This window comes from Neolamprologus multifasciatus, chromosome 1, assembly GCF_963576455.1.
Source record: "Neolamprologus multifasciatus chromosome 1, fNeoMul1.2, whole genome shotgun sequence".
In the NCBI taxonomy this organism is placed as follows: Eukaryota; Metazoa; Chordata; class Actinopteri; order Cichliformes; family Cichlidae; genus Neolamprologus; species Neolamprologus multifasciatus.
Window position 1 is genome coordinate 16,588,687 of NC_140439.1, and position 17,846 is coordinate 16,606,532.

The 17,846-nt window shown below is 39.0% G+C and overlaps 1 protein-coding gene across 2 annotated transcripts; it reads right to left on the minus strand.

Moving 5' to 3' along the window:
- Positions 1-4,920: 4,920 nt before the first annotated feature.
- Positions 4,921-17,409, minus strand: LOC146525541 (uncharacterized). Of its 2 annotated transcripts, XM_085158923.1 has the most exons (7): positions 17,090-17,409; positions 16,037-16,163; positions 15,597-15,697; positions 15,197-15,506; positions 15,005-15,096; positions 14,789-14,832; positions 4,921-5,297 (listed from the first exon to the last, which is right to left on the minus strand). In XM_085158923.1, the coding sequence occupies exons 2-7, from the start codon at positions 16,155-16,157 to the stop codon at positions 5,069-5,071; spliced, it is 897 nt and encodes a 298-aa protein (XP_085015049.1). In that variant the 5' UTR covers positions 16,158-16,163; positions 17,090-17,409; the 3' UTR covers positions 4,921-5,068. The 2 variants fall into 2 exon arrangements, with proteins under 2 accessions (XP_085015049.1, XP_085015058.1); XM_085158932.1 differs by lacking the exon at positions 4,921-5,297 and having other exon boundaries at positions 12,743-14,832; positions 17,090-17,381.
- Positions 17,410-17,846: the final 437 nt, after the last annotated feature.

Consider the following 17,846-nt stretch of genomic DNA (forward strand, 5'->3'; position numbering starts at 1 on the left):
TTCATTTCCTTATTCTAAGGTTTTTGTATTGTTAAAGACTCTGTATGCAAAGGTAAATCAGAATTCCAAAAACACAAAGGCATGAACTGGTAGGTACTAAGAACTGTATTCTGGTTTAAGCCTGCCACCGGTTCTACGGCATAATTTTAAAAACTAGTTTATTACTTAATAGGGCATATGTACACAGTGACGAAATTCTTCTAACTTCTCTAATTTTGCTCATTTTGAGTTGTCAGCATAGAGGTCTTAATGAGAGTGATAAGTCCTGAATCCTGGTCCATGTTCTTTGAGCTTTTGCTGGCCTTTATTTAAGCACACATCAAGAAGATTAAATACTTGAGTCATGTTTATTGAGAGTTGTTTCAGATGTGGTATGTTTTTTTAAAACACTTATTAAGTGCATTTGTGGATTCCTGCGGTCGTAATTATCTTTTCACTTTTCTCTTCAACCTTAGGCCCAGTCTCAGTCACACACATCATCACTAAGTATTTCTCTGAGGGCCATACATATGAAGTGATCCTGGATTTTCTTGAAAACAAGCATAATATTTGTATGAGTCTGAGAACATTAAAGAGGAGACTAAAAGATGCTGGAATGACTAGAAGGACTGACTTTACTCCCACTGACATTGTCATTTCCACTGTTACACAAGAACTGAGAGGCTCAGGTCAGCTTCTGGGTTACAGATCCATGTGTCAGACATTGCAACAAAAGTATAATCTGAAAGTTAAAAGAAATGATGTAATGCACATACTCTCAAGACTAGATCCATATGGTGTTAAGCGTCGCTGTAAACGCAGGTTTGCTCGAAGAGGATATTTTTCAGAAGGACCAAATCAAGTGTGGCATGTGGATGGTTATGATAAGCTGAAGCCCTTTGGTGTTGCTATCAGTGCATGTGTCGATGGATTTTCAAGGAAAGTTATGTGGCTCAGCTGTGGCAGCTCAAATAATGACCCAGGTATCATTGCAAAATATTATATGGAGTGCGTGTCACAGTTTGGTCAACTTCCAGCATGCCTTCGTACAGACTGTGGCACAGAAAATGGCACAATGGCAGCAATTCACTGTGCTTTAAGATCAGACCATGGAGATGAACTTGCAGGAGCCCACAGTCATATGTATGGCACCTCAACTACAAATCAACGGATTGAAAGTTGGTGGTCTTCGTTCAGAAAGCAAAGGTACATAGCTTTTAAAATATATTCTGAAAGTAAAATCAAATGGTTCTGAAGGTGTTTCGTGGTCAGTGATATACTTTTTTTTGTGGGTGGGGTTTTATACTCAAATATTAAATTACAGTCACAAACAAACAAAGAAAAACATAGTCACCTACACATTTTTCTCATGTGATGCACGACTGCTTCAAAAACTATAATAAATGGTTTGGTATACCAGTGAGATTTGTTTGTATTAAAACAACACACTCAAAAAGAAAATCCGACTCAGACATTCCACAAAAGTCCTAAAAAGGAACTATACAAAACAACAAACAAACTGACATTCAACATTTTAATAAATTATTATAAATCCTAGAGGCAATGGCATCAGTAAAGATTGATTTATTTAAAATTGAGTAAAATTTATTCAAATTTGTGTGCCTACGTAGTACCAAACTAACATCTAGATCAAATAGTTTACCTGTAGGGAGTCATATAAATAAAAGAACAAGGGATTCTTCAAATTTGAGAACTGTAATATGAGTAATATAAGAACATTGATCCAACATGACAGAAATTTGTTAGAGGAGGTCGTTTGTTTCAGACATTTCTTCAACTTTGTGTGCCAAAAAAAAAATACCGATGTTTTTACTCGCTTTTGGATTTCTGTGTGGTATCTAACAAGTGATAACAGCTTCAGTGTTCATGTAGAAACAAAATAGTACATTTATATGGACAGGCCTGTATATTACAACTTTTCTTAAGTTCAATCGCCAAATGCAGGAATAACAGAAAGATTAATCATATTGTTAAATTTTGTTATTTGTGTGAAGTTGCTTTTTTTTCCTGCAGTGCATTGATGAAACACTTCAGAACATGTGAATAAGCTTTTCTTTGGACAAAATTGTGCACAGTTCAATATTCTTAAGATTACGACTTTTTTTTAAAGAGGACAATTACATTGAATTACTTGTGTTATAAATTTTATATGCCTTGTCATTCCACCATTAGAACTCAGTTCTGGATTGAACTCTTCAGTGACCTGAGGGAGAGGCATCTTTTCAACGGCAGTTATGAACATAAATGCCTTCTACGATATGTCTTCCTCAATGTCTTGCAAAAAGAGCTTGACGAGTACAGAGACCTCTGGAACACTCACACCATCCGACCTGTGCGCCAATCTTGTTGTCCATCTGGTAAACCAGAAGCCATGTATCACCTGCCTCATAGGTATGTATTTAGTCCATGTATTTTATTTCATAGTTTTACTAAATTTTTTCTTCCTCAGTATAGTGTATTCTATGTGCAGGATACCTGTCCAGCTTGCTGTTATTCCACCTTTTGTTCATTTATAAAATGGTTCGGGAACAGTCCATGCCTTATGTGCACTCTTTTCTTTCTTGACCTAACCACTTGAGTTAAGTAAGCAGTATGTCATTTAGGTTTAACAATTTGCCCTAACTGTTACTCACAGCAGGTATTACACACACTTTAGCAATTGAATAGTGTGTTTTGTTGTTTTCACCTTTTTGCTGAATAGAAATTAAAGCTGCCACTTGTGCTTTGCCATTAGTTCTGTTCTCTGACTTCATGCACATACGTTTTATTTTTATATTTTTTTCCAAAACAACAAAAAAAAGTTAGACAATCATATTTTAACTTTGGATCACATCTTGGCTAAAAACGACAAATGTAGATATATGCATAATTAAGATTCTTTAAAATCACAATTTCCAGAACTGACTTTTAATTATAAGATTGACTTTGCGCTTTTGCTGTAACCTTGAAGGATAGTACCTGGAGAAGTGACTGAATTTGTTCATTTTTCTGACTGACCTAAGGTATGGTGGAAGAGAGTGTGGATTCCAAGTGCCTCAAGAAATCCTGCACCAGTTTGATGACATTCTACCTGCTCAGTACAGTCTATGTGGGGACGACAATCTCCAGGTTCATTTCACAAACTTGGAAAGACAGAGTGAGCTCCCTCGACCAGTCAACTGGACTACTGCAGTTGAAAATTATAAAACACTCAAAAATATGACTGGACTTTAGAAGTAAAATCATCTGCTAGATGTGGGTACAATTACCACTGACACTAATTGTCACAAACCAACTTTAATGAGTATTGAAAAAATAGTACCATAGTTTTTATATAAATAGTTTCACTACCGTCAACTTTTCAGTGTGTACGCTTTCTACCTGAAGAAATCAAAAGACCATACTGTGCAAAATAACTTGTTCCTTTTAATTAGGTACTGTAACAAACACGTTGATTAATTTGGAGATCTGTTTTACAAACAAAGGTTTACAAAAGCATTCTGCAAGACCTGTATTTATGTGGGTTTTTCTTTTTTTTTTAACTCCAAGAACAACTTGCATATCTTACAAAAAATGTAATCAAACACAGAAGTGTTTGATTAAATAAAGCCTTTTAACTGAATTTATCAGATTTTTTTTCCCTGTGTTATTATACTAGCGTGTCTCAGTACATTAGAATACTTCAGAAATGTTTTATTTTGTTACTTTGGCAATTTCTTAACACAGTGAAATATGTCTAACTTGTTCAATTGTCCCACTATGATATTATGCTTTTGAAATTCCAAAACCTGATTGAACTTTCTGCGATGCATTAAACTTTATGTTACCGAAACTATTATAAATTATTAGAAACAAAATTTTCAGATTTTAAAATCACAAAGTTCAAATGTTTGCTAAAACCATAAATGTGGCTTAAAAGCAAAAGGAGTTGGACCTTAGGGAAGCCCAAACCCAGGAGAGTTCTGGATGCCATAATCCATGGCTTCTTGGAAGTCCTCATAATTTTGTAACACTGGGATTTTTATAGTATTTGCACAGACATCTGCTACAGGGAAGCGTGAAGTGGTCTGGAAAATAAGTTGTGGCTTTGGCTGAATTGCTGCAGGAGGAATTTCTCTCAGTCCAGTTGCAAACATAAGGATGTCTTCAAGAGACAGACTTCCATTTTTCTCTGTGAATGTAAAGAGACAAAAAGTTATTTCTAATGATAATAAACAGGAAAAAGGGGCCATTACACTTTGCTGACATAAATGTACTCATTTCAACATTTTCAAACAAATTTAATACCTTCTACAGAAAGCAGATGGTCTTGCCAGTAGCTTAGTACTCTTGTCTCCTCTTGACGCCTAGAGCTGCCAGGTGGACCAAATTGCACATGGAAGATGTTCTCAAGAAGATCAGCTGTCAGCCTGGTCTCAGTGTAGCACATGAATGAGAAGAAGAGTGAAGGATGCTGTTCCAGGGCGTTTAGAAAATCCAGTGTTGCTAGACCCTCTCTGAAACTAGAAAACAGTCTAATTTTTAATAAAATGTTTAATGTTATTTGTGCAAGCAAGGAAAACTTCACATGGGAAAATACTGTGTTAAGAAAGTAACCAACATTCTTATCTAGCTAAGACACTCATCCTGCTACAAGAAAGAAGTCCTCCTGAAAAAGGTCTTGCATTTAGAATATATTTTTTCCGTCCTTTAAATTTCACTGGAATAAAAAAAAGTAACAATTTATTCTTCTGAAAAGATTATGTTAAATGGGCACATAATAGTCTGAATTCTATACCTTTGGATGGAAAGATGGTTTCGGTAGATGAAGTACCACTGAATGTAATCCGCTACTACCTTCTTCTTAGGTTCTCTATCTCTATCTATCCTTCTTCTTAGGTTCTCTATCTTCTTAGGTTCTCTATCTATGGATTAGATAGAGAACCTCTATAATTAAAAAAAAAACAACAATAAAAAAAAACCAAAACAGTTTCACTGAGCTTATTACTTTATAATTATTTACAAGATATATCATTTTATATTTTTTAAATTTTAGAATCACAATCAGAATCAAAATACTTCATTGATCCCTAGGGGAAATCATGTAATTTTATAACTTAAGACTAACTTGTAACTTGTAGTATGTTCTCCTGATGTGGATGCCATTTGAGATTCTGTACCACACTGAACCTTCAGCATAAACACAAACACAACACAATACCATAACAACTGCAGATTTAATGGCATGCAAATGAAACTTAACAATTAAATATGCAACATTGTTATACAAAAGAGTATTATATACTTGCACATCAGATGTTTGGGATATTGAAGGTAACCTATAAAATATAGATCCAATGATAAAAATAAAATGTTATAAAACATAACATGCTTTTGTGGCCATCACATGCTAACATTAAAGTGTTAAAAACATTAGCTGTTTATATACCTGCCACAGAGGTCAGATCAATGTGTGTTATGAGATTTTTATTATTAAGACATTTTGTTAATCATTATTGCTGATATACTAAAGCTAAGAGTGTTCATATTTCTGTTTGCACTCAACCACCTGCACAACTAACTGTCTACACTTTGCCTTAAAAAGACTTGTTTTGCTCTCACATTATCTCACAGGAAACCGCCACCCAAAGAGTAAGAAATGACCTTGTAAGAACATAACCTTTTTTGAACATAAGTTCCGAGATCTCACACCTGCCTGTTTGACTAGAGAATGTTACTTCCTTTCTCGTATGTTTCATGCTGTGTATAAATAAAGGCAGAACTGTTGCAGGGGTGTGGGTCTCACTTGAGCTCTCACCCGTGCACGTTAAACTGTTACAAGTGTCTGAGTGTTATTTCATTATACCTGATTACTTGATAAATGTTGTCTCTTATCATTTTTAATGGTCCTCCGAGCCGGAGTGGACATTGATTATTTTCTTTTTCATGCTCCACTAGGAAACCTTCATCAAGTCCTGACGTCGTGAGAAGCCCGCGCTGAAGTCTGTCGACAGCTCCTCTCCAGGCAGAGGATAAAGACCAGAGACGCTATAATTCGATTTCTGGCCAGCGTTCTTATAAAGTGGTCCACGACGTTGGGGGTTGATGGAGCAGACCTAAACAACCACTAAATAAATCAGGTGAATATTTAACACTCACCCACATCTTGCGAAAAATTCGAATAAGAGTTGACGCTGCTCCTACAAGTAAACGCTCGTTCTAAGAGAGGACTGGTAGCTATTATAGGAAACTCTAAATGTAAATGCTCGCCTGAAAGAGGGTTGGTAGCTATTTTAGAGGGAAAAGCGTCATAATAAAAACCTTTAAACGCGCGAAATATTTCTGTTTTATTGTTTTGTTGGTGGAATAAGTTACATTTTACAGCACAATAGGGAGGCTGAACTATTCCACCGTATTGTTTGCCGACTGGTGCTCACGTACTGGTGGGACGAGAAAAAGGTTGTGCTTCATCACATAAAATTAACACCGCTTTCAAGGGTAGCTTGAAAGTAGAAGGCTGTGTTAATAACCTCTCTCATCCCTCGTGCCAGAGAAAGCACCACGGCTGTTTGTGTGTGTGTAAAAGTTAAAAAGCTGTAATTTTCAAGGTACCTAAACATAAAACATCTAAAACAAATTAGTGAAAATGGGTAATAAATCAACAAAACTCACTGCTGACGAGCAGTGGTTAGAGAAAAAATGTCCAGGCGCCGGACAAATTAGTGCAAACAGATGGAGGAATCCAAAAAAGTTTAAATGCCCTGCGTGGGAGGGAAAATGTAATCCCTCTGCAGTGATAACTTTAAAGGAGACCCTCCAAGCAGAATTAAACAATGCAAAAAGTCCTAAAAAGAAAATAAAACGTACTCAAGAGTTAAAATATTTCAAAGCATGGAAAGAGGAGGAAGACAGACGTAGTGACAAAAGAAAAAAGAAAAAGGAAACAACATTACAAAGCCTACAGCCGCCACTTTATGTACCAGCACCGTCAGCACCAGAGCCACAATCAAAAAATCCCTTCATTAGTCAACCTAATCTTAATCCTTATGCCCAAGCCCGAAGTGCATTAAACTGTATGACAACAAACCCACAGGAAGACATAGGGAAAGACCCGTCAGGCAGGGACATGGGAGGTATTGTAGATCCTCCAGGACCCTCTGGAATTTTTCCAATGGTAGCTGCACCTAATCCCAGATATGGACAGTTGATAGGTGGTGAGAACGAAGAAAGAGATATAAACCCATTTGTGTATGCTTTTAGACCATGGACCCAAGCTGACAGACAAAATGTGGAAAAAGATGTTCCACCTTTAAATGAAGGCTTTCAACAGTGGAGAGACGCAGTGGAACTAATTAGAACTCAATGGGGCCTAAACGGTCATGAAATGCTTCAAGTAGTACAAGACCTGTTAGGATTGAGAATGGGGACAGTGAAAGACGGTTTTACAGGTGCAGATGACCAAGGAAGACCTCTTGGCCCAGATTCCCTAGATTTAATGAACACCTTGACAGACTTATATGACCGAATTAGGGTTCGTTTAGCCCCCAGAGCAGATTATTCCAAAATAGGAGAAGTAAAACAAAAGGAAGCCGAAACACCATCAGACTTCCTCGATCGGCTACGCCCGGTTTTCCGACAACATTCAGGCCTAGATTATGAAGACCGCCCTGAAAGACCTTACCAACAGCAGTTAAAAAATGCATTTCTAAATGGTCTCCGTCCCGCAGTCAGAGCCCATGTCGAAAAGCACTGGGTGACAATAAACACAGGAAATCTAGCAGACGCCCTACAATATGCAGAGCATGCAACTAGAGTGCTGAAAAAGAAGGAAAAAGGAGGTGTTTTCACTGTAGATCCCGACACAGGTGTCATAGCATTTTCTGGTAAATACAGAGGACAGGGACAAGGACAACACAGAGGAAAGGGACAGAAAAGCAGAGGTTACAAAGGTAACAGGAAGCAAAGAAATGAAAGAGACAACAGTTGTTATAGTTGTGGAAAAGAAGGACATTTTGCACGAGACTGCAGAAACAAAAAAGAGAATCATAGTGACAGAGAAAGTATGTGACTAGAGCAAAATACTGAAGCTGAACAAAACATTGAGGATGAAACTGAAATCTATAACATACAACAATTACTTTTAGGCTCTGAACATAAACCCACAGTAATTATTCATGTAAACAGCCAACCCATGACTATGCTATGTGACACAGGCGCGTGTAAAACGGTGTTAAATCAAAAACCACCGAATCTGAAATTCTCCAGTAACACCATGATAGTGAAATCAGCATCAGGGCACACCAGCATTAAGTCTTTAACAGAGAGCCTACTGTTAGTACATACAGACAGTGGACGCAGCTGCAAAAATCAATGTATATATGACCCATCCTGCCCAGTTAACCTTCTAGGGAGAGACTCCTTAGGAAAACTGCAAATAGGTGTATTGCCAGGGCCAGAAGGCATGTATGCTAAGCTAATGTTGAATGAAGAGCAAAATCTCACTGACTGTCAGATTAATGTGTGTGAAGGACAGGGAGAGCCGCACTACTACTGGACATTAGACCTGCCCTCACTAGAACCTTTGCAACACATAGCAAATCAATATCTGCCAACCCACTCAACACGGCAGAGCTACACAGAGTATCACAACACACTGAGGTTCAAACAAAGCCCAGGTCATGACCCCATATATGACTTACAGGTGCATAAACTAGGCCCACAAATGCTCACATTGCAGCACCTATATGTCACTCAAAGTGGTAATGCAGTCTGCTCTGTACTTCAGCCAGAAATAGTGCAACGAGTGAACAGGATGCCAAAACCACATGTATCAGTAGCACACAATGACAGCACTGAGTGGAAAGATTTAGGCCGCGTTCTCGCTCAAGTTGAAAGGGACAGATATGAAAAAACTGAAGAAACACATGAGGGATGGCTTCAAGGTCGCAGAACAGGATGCATGAGATACACATTAGGGTGGGTACTCACTACCCACCCAGCCACCCACATGATTGACAGCACTAATGTATACGTGCAGGAAGATAGTGAGAACTGACATGAACTCTCATTAGAATTACACCCAGAACTACAACAACTGCCCATAAAGCTGTGGTCTATAGGCCCAACAGATGTAGGATTAATTAAAGGAGCAGATCCCGTTGTAGTAAAAACCACCACAACCTACAGGCCAGTCAAACCACAATATCCCTTAACAGCAGAAGCAAAGGCAGGCATCAGGCCAGTAATTGCAGATATGGAGAAAGCAGGCATTTTAGTAAAAACAACCGAAGTGACCTGTAACACTCCAATCTTTCCAGTGAAAAAAGCAAACACAGGAAAGTATCGCCTAGTGCATGACCTCAGAGCAATAAATGACGTAACAGAACAAATCCCACCTGTGGTAGCAAATCCACACACAATCCTAAATCAAGTAACACCAAAAGAGCAATGGTTTTCGGTTATAGACCTATCAAATGCATTCTTCTCTGTACCGCTACATTCTGACTCACAGGCTCTGTTCGGTTTCACCTTTGATAATCAGAAGTACACATATACAAGGTTACCTCAGGGTTTCCAGAACAGCCCCACCCTGTATGCAGAAGCTTTAAGGAAATCTATGTCGCTTTGCATTCTCCCTGCCCCAGGACAGTTTCTCCTGTACGTAGATGACATACTGATCACGGGAAACACACAGGCAGACTGCAAAGCGAACACAATAACAGTATTACAACATTTAGCTGAACAGGGCCACAAAGTCTCACAGCACAAATTACAACTGTGGAGCTCAGAGGTCACATACCTTGGCCACAAGCTCACAAGGGAGGGAAGAACACTGTTAGACAGCAGGAAACTAGCAGTACAGAATGCTCCAAAACCACTCACAAAACAACAGATGATGAGTTATTTAGGTCTCTGCAACTTTTGCAGATGCTGGATACCTGAATATGCTCTGTTAGCTCAACCTTTGCAAAACTTAATTTATGGAAAAAATCTAGCACTGAAAGATAAAATAGAATGGACACCAGAAGCAGAAAAAGCATTTAATGATTTGAAACTTGCCCTACAAACACGCACAGTCTTAGCCTTGCCAGACTATGACAAATTATTTTATTTGCATGTAGACGGAGGTGCAGGCTATATGAAGGCCGTTCTAACACAAGCATTTGGGGAAAAACAACGGCCACTCGCCTTTTACTCGTGTAAATTAGACTCAGTTGCTTCAGGCTTGCCTACGTGCATACAGGCTTGTGCAGCTGCAGCAGAGGCAGTAAAAAAGTCCGCTGACATTGTTTTAGGGCATAAATTAATTATCAAAGTTCCCCATGCTGTAACCTCCATCTTACTGCAAGCAAACTTGTCTTATCTCACACATGCAAGACAGCTCTCATATGTAGGCATTCTGCTATCACAGTCACACATTACAATTGAGAAGTGTGGACAACTAAACCCAAGCACACTTCTCCCCACTTCAGCAGACGGAGAAAAACACTGTTGCATGCAAAAATTAGATGAGGAAACGAAACCACGAGCTGACATTCATAGCACACCGCAACTAACCTTCACTAACATTTTTGTAGATGGCTCAGCATCCAAAAATAGTTTGGGGAGAAACTGTGTGGGCTATGCAGTAACCACAGCTGACAAGGTTTTAGAAGCTAAACCATTAACTTCCTCACACTCTGCTCAAAGTGCCGAACTCATCGCTGTCATCAGAGCCTGTCAACTGCATGAGGGACAAAAAATAAACATACACACAGACAGCCAATATGTTTTTGCAGCAGTACATCATTTTGCAAAAATCTGGCAAAACAGAGGTATGGTTACTTCTACCGGTAACCCTGTGCAACACGGAAATCTTTTAAAACAACTACTAGAAGTTATAACTCTGCCAAAGAAGCTGGCATTATGCAAATGTGCTGCACACCAAAAAGATGACTCTGAAATTACTAAAGGCAACAACTTTGCAGACATAGCTGCAAAAAAGGCAGCACATCAGCCAATAGAAACCTTAATGTCTGAAACCACAGAGTTAATACCACTTGATGTACTGAAAGATGAACAGAAAGCCGCACCCACTGCAGAACAAAAGAAGTGGTTAAAATGTGGCGCACAACTGAAAAATGACTTAATGACCTGTAATGGCAAACCAATATTGCCAAAATCTCTACACAAGACAGCAGCATTAGTGACACATGGCTCGACGCATGTATCAACAGCGGGGATGATAGATATTCTCTCTAAACACTTCTACACTCAAAATTTCGAAAATTCAGCAAAAGAATTTATCACAACATGCATGATTTGCCAAAAACACAATGCACAGGGAAATCTCAGACCCAAAAGAGGTCATTTTCCCACACCACCTCACCCATTCCATACAATCCACATGGATTTTATCGAATTGAATGAATGCCAAAATTCGAAATATGCTCTAGTAATTATAGATGTATTTTCAAAATGGCCAGAAATCTATCCAGTAAAAAGAGCAGATGCAATTTCAGTAGCAAAATGCTTATGCAATCATTTCATCCCCACATATGGCATTCCTAGCCTAATACGGGCTGACAATGGAACACATTTTGTAAATGACATAATTAGCAAGGTCTCTGAAGCCTTAGGATTTAGCATCAAACATCACTGTGCATACCATCCACAAAGTGCCGGACTAGTGGAAAGAACTAACGGTACAATAAAACAAAGATTAAGAAAATGCATGGAAGAAACAGGAAGGCCATGGCCCGAGTGTGTAGGCCTAGTAAAAATGTGGATGAGACTGACGCAAGGCTCTCAGAAGCTCACACCTTTTGAAATCATTCATGGCAGACCATTTCCACTGCCGATCACAAGCGAGCCAATAGACAAATCAGTAAGGGAAACCACCCTAGCTGAATGGATGACTAAACTGCTTGAAAACAAAGAGATTGTGCTAAACAACCAACTGCCGAGTGATTCTTCTCCAGTCTCTTCCAGGTTGAAACCAGGCGATTGGATCCTGATTAAAGTACTCCACAGGAAAAATTGGAGTTCACCGAGGTGGGAGGGCCCCTATCAGGTGCTGCTGACGACCCCAACAGCATGCAAAATAGCAGAACGACCCTCGTGGATTCATCAGAGCCACACAAAGAAAGTGCAGAACGCACCAACTGACTAGACGCCGGTTCCCCCAGGCCAAGGTGATCTAGGAGTGGAGGAAGGGCTGATTGGGCCTAACCCGCCCGCCCTTGACCTTCTCGCTCTTAGTCATCTCACCGGAAGCCCGGGTGTTCCTGGTCTCCACTGAAGACACAGCGAAAACAGCCACCTGGCCCCACCTGCCCGGTAGAAAAACAGGAGATCAATCTAACCTGTAAAACCAGAAGAGCCAAGCAACTGACTTCACTCACGTAAAGTATCAACCATAACACAAACAATGACTGACATTCAGCTACCCGATGACTACCTAGACATGGAGGACGTACATCACACTGTCCGCAGGTCCAGACAGCTGAGAAGACAACGCCTGTACGGACCGTTCACATTAGATGAATGCAAATTAAACTGTATTGTAGGTTTATGCGGATTTTTTACTATTATACTCCTCGCGACCCTAGCATCTGTGTGTATGCATGTGACATGTGTGGACAACCCATGTAACCCTTACTGTCCAAAACATTTTAGGGTCGACAACGGTACTGACCAATGTTCACGGTTATCCAGACCAGAACGCTCATTAAGTAGGCACCAAGGGCCACCCAAAGGTAACTCATGGTATGACCAAATGAATGCATCAGCATCAGATGCTGGACGCACCAACTGCATTGTATGCTCAGCCGCACAACCAGAATTAATAATAGTAGGTTTCCCAACAACAGGAAAACCACAAAGTAGGAATGCCAATGATAACATGAATACATTTTCCTATTCAGCATTAAGACCTGAAGAACTCAAGCTAAGCCCATTGGACTGTCTGCTCCTACATGAACATGTACCCAGAAGGTTCGAAAAAGAAACGTTCAGAAAATTCTGGACATTTGACAAAAACGCAACTAAACATGGCTGCAGGCCACTAAAGCCAAAAGACGGCCCAGCCTTACAATTACCAACAACAAAACCTAAATTACATCATAATATAACTATGGTATGTTTAAAACGCCTAATAATAAATGGCTCACATGAAGACAATTTTAACTACACAGATTTTTCAAATGACCCAGGCGCAAAATGTTCTGAAACATGGTTAGTAATCCCAAAGAACGATTCAGTTAATTGGCTTAGAGACACACAGTTACACGGACCCGAGTACCCGCCTAAAAATGACACTGATTTTGAAAGATTCCATAGTTGTGATAACGACTCTGCCTGGGGAGCTGTGACGAAGGCCCATACTATAGTGAGACTAACGTCACCTTCCGCTTCTGGCCTGTTGTGGTTATGCAACGCCACCCTATACAGAGCACTGCCAAGCAATTGGACAGGTGTCTGTGGTCTTGTCACTTTAGCTCAAGAAATTCACATCCAAACTACAAATACCCAACAAACCCGCAAGAAACGCTCTACTGACTCAGGTGATCTAGATAAGACATACATTGACGCGATAGGGGTGCCAAGAGGCATCCCAAGAGAGTTTAAAGCTCAAAATGAAATAGCAGCTGGCTTCATTTCTCTTATCCCGTGGGTACAAGTTAATAAAAATGTAGCATGGATAAACTATGTTTATTACAATCAACAACGCCACCTAAACTTAACAAACAAAGCCCTGAAACTTCTAGGAGAACAATTATCTGCGACATCACTTATGGCAGTACAAAATAGAATGGCTTTAGACATGCTCCTGGCCGAAAAAGGAGGTGTCTGTGCAATGTTTGGAGATATGTGTTGTACATTCATCCCGAATAACACTGCCCCTGGAGGCGAATTCGAAGAAACCATGACCAAATTACACAATCTGCAGGTTGAACTCAAACAGAACGCTGGAACTTGGTCCGAAGTTGACACATTCTTTAACAAAATGTTCGGAGGATGGGCAAACACCATTAAAGCTATAGCTATTATACTATGTAGCATTCTAATAATGTTAGCTATTATTACATGCTGTATTATCCCCTGCCTTAAAGCATTAATCAGAAGAATAACCTCAGAAACTGTGACTGGTATTTTCTTCCAAACATATAACCGTGTAGCAACAGAAGAAGAAGAGGATGATGAACTTTAAATGTACTCAACGCTTATGTAACACTGCCTCAAATGGAAGATGTTTTGGAAAAAGATTCATGTGATAATGTTGAAGTCTAATTGAACCCAGGATTGCTCAATGACGTTCTGACCGAAAATGTTTAGGCAAGAGGTTATGAATTGAACCAATAGCAATGCTGTTATTACAGAAATTTGAACAACAGGAGGGGATGTTATGAGATTTTTATTATTAAGACATTTTGTTAATCATTATTGCTGATATACTAAAGCTAAGAGTGTTCATATTTCTGTTTGCACTCAACCACCTGCACAACTAACTGTCTACACTTTGCCTTAAAAAGACTTGTTTTGCTCTCACATTATCTCACAGGAAACCGCCACCCAAAGAGTAAGAAATGACCTTGTAAGAACATAACCTTTTTTGAACATAAGTTCCGAGATCTCACACCTGCCTGTTTGACTAGAGAATGTTACTTCCTTTCTCGTATGTTTCATGCTGTGTATAAATAAAGGCAGAACTGTTGCAGGGGTGTGGGTCTCACTTGAGCACTCACCCGTGCACGTTAAACTGTTACAAGTGTCTGAGTGTTATTTCATTATACCTGATTACTTGATAAATGTTGTCTCTTATCAATGTGCTAGAAGGTAGCCAACTTACCGACGTATAGGCTCTGGTGTACTGTTTTCTGGACTTGACCAAAGCTGTCAGATAAAATCATCAAACACCAAACTCATTGATTATGGCTGCTCAGATTCTTACCACTATATATACAACGATAGAATGATATTAGTCTTATATCCAGACATTGAATGCATTATGCCGGAACTGAGAGCACTAACATTTCGAACTAATGAATCCTTGAGATTTACATACCACTGTGTCAGAGAGCGGTGACGTAACGGGTGGTACCCTAACGATAACTTCATCATCCTCCTCATCTTCTGAAACACTAACATCTGTGGGAACTGTGGGAAATACTTTGGTTAAAATTTCAACACAGTAATCACAAGATTCTTTAACAATATGACTATAAAAAAGAATTAATGGCAATTCTATTTAACTTACATTCTGACAAAAAGTCCTCAAGGGTGCAGACAAATAATGTAATTCTTTGGTAAGACTTGCCAACGGCCTCTTTGTAGAGTTCAATCGTAAAGGGTGTGTCAGTTCCTGGAATATTTTTTATTTGAGAGCCATCAGGGTAGAGCAGGATGTATTCTACATCTTTCATATCTTGGTTGAAATCTTTCAGTTTTTTAATGGCAGCACCCAACAGCCTCTCAGATGACCAGCTTGGGTCAACATGTAATGGTAGTGATTTCCCTCTCATGGGTCTCATGCCAGTCTTTTTTTTGTTCATGATCCCAACAGAAATCTAGATTACATTTCAGGAAAAAAAGTGGTCACATATTAGAAAAGTGTTGTCAGACAACAGATTAACATTTAAAAAACGTTTTATTTATACCTTCACTGTTTTCGTTGATTTCTTTTTGGATTTTGAGAACATCCTCCTTTCTGCCTCTTTACCTTCACGGTACTTGAAGAACTGCTGAACGACTGTCTTGGCTGAACAGGAGAAAAGGGTGAAAGACAGAGAGACTCTTTATTGGTCTATCGTTGTTTATAATTCAAAAGCAAACATGAAAAAGTCATTATTCAAAAAACTTATGAACATAATGCACAAAAAATCTACCTCTTCCCCACAGTCACATCCAGCAGAAAAATGTCTTTGCTTTCAGAAATGCAGATTTATTAGTCACATGACACCTGATGTCTCTAATTTTCCTCTTTTTTTTTAAATTTATGACACTATCTGTAAATTACAAACACCTGAACAAATCTTGCCCTTTTAAGTTTTTTAAAACGAGTTGGAGTTACAATAGCAGGAAGTTCAGAAAAAATTACCTCTTGAGTGTTCTTGTTCTGTGGAAGCATCTTTAGCTGGTACAAAACTTATGTCTTTTCCACAGGAACAGCAAAATTTTGTCAAGTTCTCAAACTGGAATCCACAGAATGGACAATACATCTTAACCTGAAAAACATGAGTTGTATGATTTTAGCAATTTATTTTACAAAGCAGTCAAATATATATATATATATATATATATATATATATATATATATATATATCCACAGCTCCGAACTGTTGCAAAGGGACCTCTAGCTAATACGTCGGGTTCAGTGTCTGCCTCTCACCTGGAACTAGCTTTACAGTTTTGGTCAACTTTGCTAGTAACAGACAGAGAGAGGCGTTGAAAGGCTGCTCCAACCGAACTTATTGTTTGGGAGGAAAACACGAACACAGTGTAAAGTCGAGTCTAAACAGAGTACTTACATCTGGACTCGTCAGGCACTTTTTTTGGCTGCAGTTGTTATTATTATATTTACATGCTTCCATCTCCCTTTTCTGCTAGGTGAGAACTCATACTTTTCCACTTTCCTTTTTCTCCCTCCCTCACTCACAGAAACTTGATGTGTATGGCAGTCCATTCTCCCTGCAGCACGGACTACACTGCCCATGAAGGCACATTCTTTATCGCTATGCCTGTGACACTCTGCCTATTGCCTTCATATTAAATCATTTTGTGAACATGACAAATATTTTGTCATGTCATTATACTGCCGCAAGTAGAGGTGGCATGGGCCGCGAAACTGAGACAAAGGCATTAGAGCCTCTTAATGCGTGTTTTGTTTGGGTTTCCACCAGAGTGAAATTACCAAAAATAGAGAGGGCATAGCCTAAAATACGAAATAGGAAAAGAATGATGTGTAATCTATTTATTTCAACAAAGTAACTGTATTCTGAATATCACCTATTTAAACAGTAACTGTAACTGAATACAGTTACTCATATGTTGTATTTTAAATACGTGACAGTGTTACATGTATTTAGTTTCTCCCAAACACTGCAAACATATCTGTAGTATTATTAGAATCATGAGATTACAACACATTTACCTCTCCTCCACTTCTTTGAAGTGTCTCCCAGTCCCGCTGGTTAGCATGTTTTGGTTCGTGCAACTGGTCCGTAGGGTTATTGTCTCCCCAGGAACATTTCCGTTGCGTTTTTTCCTATTTCCGTTGTGTTGTGTGTGCTTTTGCAGCGCTTTTCTTTTTGCAGCGTTTTTCTTTTTGCAAGTGTTTTTCGTTTTGCAGCGCTTTTTGTTTTTGCAAGTGTTTTTCTTTTTGCAAGTGTTTTTCTTTTTGCAAGTGTTTTTCTTTTTGCAGCGCTTTTTGTTTTTGCAAATGTTTTTCTTTTTGCAGTGCTTTTTGTTTTTGCAAGTGTTTTTCTTTTTGCAAGTGTTTTTCTTTTTGCAGCGCTTTTTGTTTTTGCAAGTGTTTTTCTTTTTGCAGCGCTTTTTGTTTTTGCAAGTGTTTTTCTTTTTGCAGCGCTTTTTGTTTTTGCAAGTGTTTTTCTTTTTGCAAGTGTTTTTCTTTTTGCAGGTGTTTTTCTTTTTGCAGCATTTTTCTTTTTGCAGCATTTTTCTTTTTGCAAGTGTTTTCTGAAGTTGCAGTCCGTTTGGCCTCTCAGGGCCACCGTACTATGCTCTATCTGCTATTCCCGAACAGAGATACGCAAGTTTCTCCGTGACTGCAGCTGTCACTACAGTCATTGGTAGGACATGACAACAGCGCCACCTACAGGAAGATTTTCTCTCTGTCTGATAGCTCATGTTCTGAGACCTGACATTTTTTTCGTCTGAGACTGAGACCT

Bases quoted from the DNA above. Each gene is read 5' to 3' on its own strand.
- LOC146525541 (XM_085158923.1), bottom strand. From the start codon at position 16,157: ATGTATTGTCCATTCTGTGGATTCCAGTTTGAGAACTTGACAAAATTT. The intron at 15,097-15,196 runs GTAAGTTAAATA...TATTTCCCACAG, and splicing joins TGAGGACTTTTTGTCAGAAT to TTCCCACAGATGTTAGTGTT. The intron at 14,833-15,004 runs GTATGTAAATCT...TTTATCTGACAG, and splicing joins CACCGCTCTCTGACACAGTG to CTTTGGTCAAGTCCAGAAAA.